General features: G+C 35.2%; 1 protein-coding gene across 1 annotated transcript in view; it reads left to right on the top strand.

Annotated features, from left to right (window-relative positions):
* LOC125028836 (cell cycle control protein 50A-like) overlaps positions 1 to 11,178 on the top strand; it is a 16,423-nt gene extending 5,245 nt beyond the window's left edge. The window contains exons 2-8 of the mRNA XM_047618371.1: positions 3,108 to 3,253; positions 3,392 to 3,547; positions 3,687 to 3,873; positions 3,979 to 4,104; positions 4,557 to 4,750; positions 5,147 to 5,340; positions 8,758 to 11,178. Coding sequence (XP_047474327.1) covers positions 3,108 to 3,253; positions 3,392 to 3,547; positions 3,687 to 3,873; positions 3,979 to 4,104; positions 4,557 to 4,750; positions 5,147 to 5,340; positions 8,758 to 8,806 — 1,052 coding nt within the window. The 3' untranslated portion in view covers positions 8,807 to 11,178. The remainder of the gene's footprint in view (positions 1 to 3,107; positions 3,254 to 3,391; positions 3,548 to 3,686; positions 3,874 to 3,978; positions 4,105 to 4,556; positions 4,751 to 5,146; positions 5,341 to 8,757) is intronic.
* The last annotated feature ends 377 nt before the right edge of the window (positions 11,179 to 11,555 follow it).

The following is an 11,555-nucleotide window of genomic DNA, read 5'->3' as shown; positions in this document are numbered from 1 at the left end:
CCACCTCCCTCTTCCTTCTCTCCTCTTTCCTCTTTCCTCTTTCCTCTTTCCTCTTTCCTCTTTCCTCTTATTCCTCTCTCATCCAACTCACCCATCCTTCCTCCCGCCTAACCTTTTCTTCCTCCCCCAATGCCTCCCTCTGCCCTCCTCTTCTCCTCTTTCTTCTACTACTTCTTCCTCTTCCTCTTCTTCCTCTTCCTCTTCTTCCTCTTCCTCTTCTTCCTCTTCTTCCTCTTCTTCCTCTTCTTCCTCTTCTTCTTCTTCCTCTTCCTCTTCCTTTTCTTCTTCTTCTTCCTCATCTTCTTCTTCTTCTTCTTCTTCTTCTTCTTCTTCTTCTTCTTCTTCTTCTTCTTCTTCTTCTTCTTCTTCTTCTTCTTCTTCCTCTTCCTCTTCTTCTTCTTCTTCTTCTTCTTCTTCTTCTTCCTCTTCTTCCTCTTCCTCCTCCTCCTCCTCCTCCTCCTCCTCCTCCTCCTCCTCCTCCTCCTCCTCCTCCTCCTCCTCCTCCTCCTCCTCCTCTTCCTCTTCCTCTTCCTCTTCCTCTTCCTCTTCCTCTTCCTCCTCCTCCTCCTCCTCCTCCTCCTCCTCCTCCTCCTCCTCCTCCTCCTCTTCCTCCTCCTGCTCCTCCTCATCCTCATCCTCTTCCTCTTCCTCTTCCTCTTCCTCTTCCTCTTCCTCTTCCTCTTCCTCTTCCTCTTCCTCCTCCTCCTCCTCCTCCTCCTCCTCCTCCTCCTCCTCCTCCTCCTCCTCCTCCTCCTCCTCTTCCTCTTCCTCTTCCACATCCTTAACCCTCATTCCCCCTTCTGGCCTTTTCTGTCCTGGTGATTCTATTCTCCCCCTTGGCTGGTTGGTGGCTTATTGATCCACAGGGAGCCACTGGGAAGATAACAATGGGAAGGTAAGGTCTTCCCTCGGCTGATATTTTCTGCCCTTACCCCGAGCCCAGTGCAACGACGTCCATGTCCTTGTGGGTTTTGCTGTACATTCTCTTTTTATCCTTTTAATGCCTCCTTTGGATTGGTGGTCCATTTTATCTTGCTATCACTGTTGTCGCCATTATGGTAGTGAGTGTTAGGTGGTTTTGTGCCCATCAGGTTGTACCTTGATCTCCCGATGGTAATTGCTGAGCTGATGTTATCATTATGGTTATTATCATTATCGTCACTGGTTTGTTTGTTTCCTTAGTGTAAACTATACTGTTATGATTATTTTTAATTTCATTGTATTTGTAAGCTTTATTGGAATTGGCTTCTATTATTTTTTGTTCATAATTATTATGAATAATCATTAGCGTCAGTGCCAGCATTATCATTATTATTGTCATTTATTAACCATCATCTCATTTCACTATCATTAATCAGTCGTTATAAGTCATCACTGCCCTCATTATCATAATTAGCATAGTTATCTTTCTCTTTTTCACTATTATGGTTTCTTTGATCACTATTATTGTTGTCATTCTTTAATGCTTATTTAGTTAGTTTATCAATTTATTAATCTATTATTGTTACTATTATTATTATTATTGTTGTTGTTGTCATTTTTCTTCTTCTTCTTCTTCTTCTTATTATTATTATTATTTTTTTTTTATTATTATTCTTATTTGTATTATTATTATTATTGTTTTGTAATGGTGATGATGATGATAATGATGATGATAATGATAATGATAATGATGATGATGATGATGATGATGATGATGATAATGATAATGATAATGATAATGATAATGATAATGATAATGATAATGATGATGATGATGATGATGATGATGATGATGATGATGATGATGATGATGATGATAATAATGATAATGATAATGATAATGATAATGATAATGATAATGATGGTGATGATATTATTGTTATTGTTATTATTATGATATTTGGTTTTATTATTGTTAATGATATTGTTATCATTATCTTTACTGTTGATTCTTGTTACTTTCTCATTATTTTTCTTATTATGATAATTATTAACACCATCAATACACCTTTACTAGAATTATACCCCTTTTCTTGATATTCTTTAAGTCTGATTAATGGTTGCCTTTTATTCCACTTACACATTTAGGCTCATGTGTTCAAATGTTCAAGAGCAGTATTTTTACATTGCTGGCAACCTGTGTTCTGAGTTACCATGTAGACTACAGCATGGAATTTGTGTGGCCCCCCTGCACCTATCAAGGGCCATTAGGGGAAGGTGGCTGGGCGTGGCTCCTGGAGGGGAGGCCAGAGAGTTATGGACCGTGTTGGGGGGGAATGGGAAATCAGAAGGCCTCTCGTCAGGGTGCCGTGTGGTGGTGTGGTTTTGTTTTTGTGCTGTGAGAAGTGTTGCTGTTGCTATTGTTATTAGTTGTTATTTATGTGGTGGCGTGATAGTTTCGTTGAGTGGCAGTTTTTTTTTTAATTAACAGAATTGTGTAGTCAGCCAGATGTGTAAAGATGAGTATAGATTTCTGTGTAAATTATTAGGGTGTTTTGTAGCTTATTTGAAATTGATCACGAGTTTGATGTGGTAGATTCTTTAGATAATTATTTTGAAAACCAAATGAGTGGAAATTATGATTATGGACCATTGGAATATGGAGGATTTTTAGTGCCCATGTAACTGTCCATGAATTAAAATGTACTATCATTCCCTCTTTTTTCATTGTTTTATTAGACCAAGAATGATATCAGTAGTTTATACTAGGTAAGGTGATAGGAGACTATATTATATTGGTAGTGAATTGCTGTGCCCAATACTAAAGCAATGCCTGCTGAGGACTTAGAGTCTATCATGAATGTGAGGGTATTGGAGAGGAAAGTCGTTACCCTTGAGACTCAGATTCAAGATTTGAAATATCGAATAATTTCCAGTGAACGGAAAGCTGCAGAAGAGAAGAGACGAAAGCTTGGTAATGTTGTGTGTTTAGTATAGTATAATTGAACATGATTTAGAATTATTAGACTTTGAAAAATTGGTTATGGAAAGATGGTTTGTACATTTCTTAAAAAGAGAAATGCTTAGTAACATCAGAATACTATTTTGTTAATACTGTTAGACAGAAGGTTGATTAGATGTCATTTGAATGTGAATTAACATTATATATATATTTCTTTTCACAGATTCAAAATTTAAACAGAAATTTAAGCAGCAGAGACTCCCAGCATGGCAGCCGATCCTCACAGCTGATACAGTCCTTCCAGCATTTTTCCTCATTGGTCTTTTGTTCATCCCCCTGGGGGTGGCCCTTCTCTACTTCTCAGAGAACGTAAGTATTGCCCATTTATGGTAATTGTGAGAAGATGAGCTTGACTGCAAAGTTCTTTAATGGTACTGAAGACAAGGATATCATGTGTGTTCTGAACATAACTAGAAAGACACTCATATATTGTTATTCCTCCAAAAGGTTCAAGAGTTCCAGTTAGAGTACACAGATTGTGAGAGCATCTCCCATCAATTAGCTGATGGAACAAAGAGGCCATGTAAGGATGTTATAAAAGATACTACTGATGTCTGCACATGTCGCATTAGCTTCAACATCTCGGAAACTTTTGAAAAGAATGTAAGATATGTTCATTTGGTTGTGTTTGTTTTCCATTATTTTAAAGTAATGGTGTATGATAATTAATGCAAATATTAGATTGCAAATCTTATGGCTTATAGTTTAGAGATGACTTAATATATGATTTACAATATTCCAGGTTTACCTTTACTACGGCTTGGATAACTTCTACCAGAATCATCGTCGCTATGTTAAGTCTAGGGATGATGACCAGTTGTTGGGAAGAGTAAACCCTACTGTTAACAGTGACTGCAAGCCTTTTGGAACTGATGCTGATGATAAAATCTTTGCACCCTGTGGAGCAATTGCCAACTCAATGTTTAATGGTATAAAAATATATATTTTTGTACAGGCATTGTTATGCAGATTGACACATACTGACTTTATAATTGTGTATTCCTTTATTTCTAACATGCAAACTGTATCCCCAGACACGTTGAGGTTGTTCCAGAAAAAGGACAAAGAAAACATAAAGTTGATCAAGAAAGGCATTGCTTGGCCCTCAGATAGGAAGTTGAAATTTAGAAATCCTGAAGGAGCATTGAATGAGACTGGCGGTAAGAGGCTTGTTGATTCTGTTCTTTCCTAATTATATGAAAATTTGAGAAGTGAGAGTGAGCAGGAATGACTGTGATTGATCTAGAATGGATTTGAACATGAGTAAGAGTCCGACTAAACATAGAGCTTGAGTGAACAAATGAGTGAAGGAAACTGAGCATGAGTTTCATGTAGTAGATATGAGAAAGCATTAATGAGCAAGATTTGAGTATGAGTGAATAGGAGCGAATCGGAGTGAGCAGCACCAGGTGGGGTAGAGAGAGGTGTAGATGTATACTTTCTGTATACATTTGTATTTATCATATTTTATTCATTTGCAATAGGAGGTCATTATTCCTAATTAAGAGGGATGTCATTATTCCTAAATTCTGTTAGTTTTACCAGCAGTTGTAAAGTATGGCTATGTAAGTACAGAGGACAGTCACTAAAAGTCACTTCTATCACTTTACAGCATTCAAAGACACTGTCAAGCCTCTCTACTGGACTCGCAGTGTATGGGAGCTTGACCTAGATGACCCTGATAATAATGGCTATAGGAATGAGGACTTGATTGTCTGGATGCGCAGTGCAGCTTTTCCAACCTTCCGTAAACTCTACCGCAAAATTGACCACAGCCAGGAGGGCTTCATCAATGGACTCCCTGCAGTATGTATAAATATTAGATTCTGATCAGATATCCACAAGGTTGTTTAGATATTTTCATTCACCACCTCCTTTTCCCTTTTCTCCTTGGCCTTCATCTTCACTTTCTTCTTCCTCTTCCACTTTTGCCTCTTCTTTTTTCTGTTTTCCTTCCTGTGCACATGAATGCTTAAAGTTAAAATCTAAATGTTTGTACATTTATAGTTGACTGTCATAATGCACTTATATCCCCAGTTGGAGATATAAGTGCAATAAAAATTTAATGTTCCTTACATGTAAGGCATGTAATTCAGATATTTCTTCCTGTTTGAAATGTCACTTGTAAGTACTTCATTAACATTTATATTTCTGACATCTACCTTAGATCAAACATCACCTCTTTTTTTTTTTTTTTTATAGGATAGTTACTATTTGGAGGTTGACTACAATTACCCAGTGGATTCATTCGGTGGTAAGAAGCGAATGATTCTCTCCACAACCAGCTTCTTGGGTGGCAAAAATAACTTCCTTGGAATTGCCTACATCACAGTGGGAGCTATTTGTCTCCTGCTTGGGATCATTTTCCTTATTATCCACATCAAATTTGGAAAGAGGTAAGTTGCAATCTTGGTGATGGAGACTTACTGTGAAAAGCACTTAGAATACAAATTAAAGGGACTGTCATGTACAAATGTTAGTTTGATAGTCAAATTTTGTGTTGTAAATTAGAAGGGCAACTGTCTAATAATTGTGAAATGTGAGTGTGCTCAGCCAGTTGTAATAGGTGTAAATGAAGTTGTTTTAGGTCTTTACGTTTCCCAAACAGAAGATAAAAGTTATGACGTTCAAAGTGTCTTGCCATACTGAACATCATGTCTCTAAAATAATTCTTTGATGAGATGTATAGTGTCAAGAAAGAATGAAGGATGTAAAAGAGAGTTTACATTTTTTAGTTACTTTTGTGCAAACTCATTTAAGAGCAAGGCAGTTTTTGGTAGAATTTTTTTGACAATTCACCATGGTTGATTTTCTCATGTCAGAATTGTTTTCTTGATTATGTATGCTCATGACAATCCCCTTAAAGGATACATTGGGTGCAAGTATTGGATCTTAGAAGTGATAGCTTGTAGTTGATAATGCTTGTGGAAAACACAGTTGGTTATTTACATTGTTAGTACCATGTCCCAAGTATATAATACCTAATTCTAGTAAGAGTGCTATAATACTGTAACCATTGTTGATGATTATTGGCCAACCTAACTCTTCTTTTTATCTTGAATTCTTACACCCCTGTAGGTAATTGCAAAATATCTACGGAATTCATTTATTCTATAGCTAGGATAAATTAATTTGTTTTTCACCCCATAATTTACCATGTTTCTTTGTGAATAGCCATTCTTATATGCATTTTGACATATAAAGAAATAAAAGGGCTTATGATCTTGCTTATATATGTGATTACCTGTGCCCATTACAGTTCTATATTAACCCCTTCCCAATGGGTCACGCCGATAGGCGTCAAAACAAACCGCTCAAAATGTGGCGTGCGGCTGTATGCTGTGGTGGCGCGCCAAAGCGCTACGAGCCGGTGATTTGGCTTGATGTACCGAACTCCCGCGCTCAAAGTTGGCGCGTTGCCATTGATCGCCAGAGCATAGATTTTTTTTTAGTTTTCTTCACCCGTCACCAAGGGGTTAATGGGTGCTGGTAGATGAAGCTTACAAATGCTGTGCATAGTTCAATACTTTGAAGAATGAGGTTGCTTGTAAACCTGACACAACACAAAACAAAATGACACCTATGTCACAGCATAGTACCATAGACTTATATACCACAGATGCAAATCATGATTCAAAATGTTGCAGTCCAGATCAACAAAAAATTGTATTTTATAGTGAATGTAGAAATGGACAGTTTACCTTTAATTGGCAGGTGATATGATATTACATCTTTGTGGGGAAAGGTGGTAGGAGTAATATATCCAAGGCTTGGGTGGATGGTGCATGCATATAGTATCAGGGGTCACCTTGCAACAGTTTGCTTGCTGTGTAGGATCATACTCAACAAAATGCATTATAATAGCAGAAGCTGTACAATACATATCATCGAATGACAGCACAGTCCAGCACAGCCCAGCTTAAGTTGACACTCTGATCTTAAAATTTCTTTACATCATCTTGAATTTATTCTCACATTACTGTTTGCTCAATAGTGTCGGGCAGCTGATTTTATAATGTGTACTCTTATTATTTGTGAATGTTAAATGAAATAAAGGCAATTTAATACCCATTTTGGGTTTTTGATTCATGCTAGAATTGAGTAAGGTTATAAGAAAATAGTTTTACTGGTATTGCTTTCATTTCGTTTGATCTTACTATTGTGAGTTGAACTAACAAGTCTGATTATATGAAGTGATGTTTTTCCATGAGGATGTGATATTGTGTTTTGTCCTATTTCTATATATTACAACACCACAAAATGGAACAGTTTACAACAATGGACACATATAACCACTAATATAAACAACACACTTGCAGATATAAACAACAGACAGAGCTAGTACAATATATTACATTCACACAGACACGCATATAAACAACACACACACACATGCACATGCACATGCACATGCACATGCACATGCACATGCACATGCACATAGCATACACACAGCATACACACTGCATGCACACTGCAAGTGCAGCACACAGGCACTGCACTGGGACTGTACAGGCATTGCTCAAGCACTGCACAGGCACTGCTCAGGCACTGCACAGGCACTGCACAGGCACTGCACAGGCACTGCACAGGCACTGCATAGGCACTGCATAGGCACTGCACAGGCACTGCACAGGCACTGCACAGGCACTGCACAGGCACCATATGCATATGCACACGCACAAGCACATGTACATGCACATACGCACGTGCACTTACACCACACATGCACTACTCACATTCACTCACACACTCATTCGCTCTAAAACTTATAAAAATAAAAAGGTTTTCAAGAAAAAGCATGCTTGTTACGCAAGTTTGCTTTGAAATGAAAGCTTTCACTTTAAGTACGCCACAAAGTGTGGTGGAGCAAAAACTTTAATTCAAAAATTTTGAATTAAAGTGATTTTTGCTTTTAAATGATGGAGTGATTCAAGGAAGATTTCTAGGTATTTTAGGGAAGAGGGTGCTTGTCAGAAAGTGGACTCTGAGGAAGTTACCCAAAGCTTGGACGAGTTAGCTTAGGCTGTTTTAGGTAAGCTTAAATTTCTGTGGACTTAAACCTAATTAGCTAGCTGTTGCATTTTCAAGTAGAGTTCCAGAGGTTGTTTGTTTAGACTTATTCATGTTCTCAATTGCATAGTAATATGAGGAAAACAGATGTAGAAGTTATTTGACTTAACAAATCATCAGTGTTAATTATGCAAGTTTTTTCTCTCTGTCATTTTATCTTGTTTCAACCCTGGGCTTCATTTTGAAGCTTAAGAGTAAAGAGAGATCAACAAGACAGTCTGGCGATTCCTTTTTTATTGTTGGTAAAATTCCAAGGGTGATTCCATATCATGCGAACCATCACTTTAGTCATTAATTTTCTCCCTACTTTCCTCCTTTTTGAGAATGACAACCTTCTGATGTCCTGTGATGTTTTATATGGTTCAGACTCTAGTGCGATGTATGGTAGTTGCTTCTCCTCGTGTGTGATGCTGCATATTATTATACTTATTTTTTTTATTGGGACAAAGATGCACTTGCTTGGTGATGACTAAAGACAGGTTACTAGATTATTAATGCCAGTTTTATGATAATTAAAAAGTTTGTTATTTTAAACAAATATTGACATGTTAGGGTTGATAATTATTTTAAATTCAACAATTCTGCTCAGACATGCATTCAGTCGTCCCCAAGCTGTTAAGTGCATCTTTGCCTCAATAGGAAAAAAAATTGAGTATAGTAAGGAATATATTTTAGTGTTTTATATCGTAGTTTTTGAAATTGATGTTTCAATTAATCTGTACTTTTTTATAATTTTTCAGGGCTGGTGATCAGCTGAGTATAAACCAGAACACGCCATATAGTGACTAGAAGAGCTTTGTTTCATATGAAGTCATATCTTATTGTAAAATTTCCGAAGAAAGGGAAGAGGTTCAGTGTGGGTAAATAACAATGGGACACACGGCCTCTTTCGTTTTTTATTTATTTGAATATCATTTGTGATATCTGGATAAAGTGAGTTTGTTTTAGATTCTCAAATGCAGGACCAAAGAACTATGTGAGTACCAGTGATAGATAAGCTTTTTTCTTCTTATTTTTTTTTTTTTGTATAGAACATTCCCCTTTGGTATATTTGCTGGATAAGGTGACTGTTTCTGCATCTAATTTTTATAAATTGCTTTTTTGTTATTTATTGTATCTCGTAAAATTGCAAGCCATAGCATTTAGGGAAAAAGTGAAGTCTGTTATCTGTATATCACAATTTAGAGGCCATTAAGTGGCTCTTGAAGGTACTTGATGAAAGGTAACTTGTAAATGCTTGATGAAAGGTAAGAATATTTCTTATGAAGCTTTCAAGTCAGCATTACCCTCATAGATTATAAAATTGCCTCAAGTATTTCCCTGCTTATGATAAGAAATGGTTTATTATGAAAAGATTGAGCAGAAGTAAAGATAAATTAGTCACTGTTGTTGTATATTTTATTATCATTTTTATGAAAGGGCACATTGAGAATTTTTTTTTTCCCCTTTTTTTCATATTTCATCTCAGGGTTTAATTAGAGATTAAAATTAACTAAACTTTCATTGATTAATACAGACTATGATACCATCACCTCAAAATTATGTTGCCATTTGTCCAAGGATAGGTTGTACTTAATGATTAAGAAGATGATAATAATAATAAGATAATAATAGTTACGATGAAACTTTGGTAGTGAGGCTTTGGGTGCATTTGAGGCCACCTTGATTATTGGTTTTAGTAAACAGTAGCCTTTGGGTTATTATATTTTCATAGGTTGATTCTTATTATTCCATTATAGGTAAAAAAAAACAATTACATGCGAGTTCTGCTCATGTGGTAATGAAGTTAAATATTATGTTCTAAAATAATAATTGCCTTATTACTGATAAGGTACTTCAGATTATTTTGCCAGTAAGTCCCCTTTTTTTTATTTTTTTATTTTTTTTTTTTATTAAGATCTTGAAAATGGATCAGTATTATTTCTTTCTAGATATACTTTGACTTTGATTTTTATTCAGTTTGGGTGAAGTGGCCTTAAATATTAATTTTATGATAAAGCCAAAAAAAGAAAAAAAGGAAAAAAAGTTAAAAACAAAAATAAAATGAAGCTTCACAGAAATGTGAAGACAAATGAAGCATATTCACTGGTGCTTTACTCCTAATATTTTCCTTATTGCACCTGAAAATTTCTGTTTCAAAATCTTTCAGACACAAAAAGAATAAAAGATTAATTGGGTTTAGCTTACAGTGTAATATTTGTATATATGTTTGGAGATACATATATACATACATATTTACATGCTTATATGTAATCATAAAATATTTTTGGTATTCTGCAATTTCTTTGCACAATGATTTGATTTTATCTTTAAGAAGTCAATACAAATACATAACACATAAGTATTGTCACCAATTTTCATTTTCATTATAGCTTACAGCCATAAATGTATATAAGAATATATAACCAGTTCACAGTGCCAGTATAGATATTCTATTGTTATATGTGAGATACATAGCGCATACAAATTGTGTTGAGCTGTGTCAAGAAGTATGCTTGTTATTGATGGACATTACTGTGTCACTTAGCAGAATGTGTAGGATCTTGCTGTTATACTTCTTGCAACACAACTTCAACCTTACTTTTTATTTTTGAGATTATCTTTATCATTATCATAATTAATATTATATAAATAGTTTTTAATCATTTTTAAAAAGCAGACTGAAAACATTATAGTCGGTGATCCTTTTGCTGTCAACTTTTCCTCATTTGCATATGGTATATATCATATAATGAGAAGACTTTTGTGTTTGTGATATGTATAGCAAAAATGCAATAGTTGATTTCATCAATACTATTTTATGTAAAATATATATATTCTTGTTGAAGCAATGTGGTAGTAGTTAGTGTTGTAAAATGTTGCATTCCATATATTAGATGTTATAAAATATTTATGGTCACTTGTCGAAAGGATTTAATGTATTCATAAGATAGGATTTAAACTTTCTAAGGTAATGCATAAAATTTCTGATTTCTGTCTTCATCTAAATTCTGTCTGTCTGTTATCACGAAGGTTTGAAAACATTTTCACCTTTTCCGCAGTTTGATTATTTTCTATTTATTTTGATTAATATGTTCACTTCATTTACTTATGTCTGATTTATGAATTTGAGGAGTGTAATTGTTTCATCTAGTCCAATAAAATCTGTTGTATGAAAGGTATTTGTTTGTGGTTCTTATTCCTTCCAGCTGTTAAAAAGATTTTCTTGTTCATGGCAATTCATTAAAATGCCCACGTCTGTGTTCTCTTGAAAGGACTTACATGAGGTATGACAGTGTAATTAACGTAAGAATTTTATATTTTTAGCAGCTGTTCATGCTTCCATGTTAAGGACTTCCAGAAAGAAAGAAGTCCCCTTTTTTAAAACTTTATCAGAAACATCTATCATAATGTAGCTTCAAATATATGTTTCTGAAAACTGCCTGACTGAGAATTAAAGTGACTAAAATATTACACATGCTGTAAAATAATGATAAATTTTGTCATCATATATCTAACAATGTAGATACTTATTAATGTATTGCACACACACACACAC

This window comes from Penaeus chinensis, chromosome 9 (genome assembly GCF_019202785.1).
Source record: "Penaeus chinensis breed Huanghai No. 1 chromosome 9, ASM1920278v2, whole genome shotgun sequence".
Lineage (NCBI taxonomy): Eukaryota > Metazoa > Arthropoda > Malacostraca > Decapoda > Penaeidae > Penaeus > Penaeus chinensis.
This window is presented reverse-complemented; position numbering and strand designations above follow the sequence as displayed.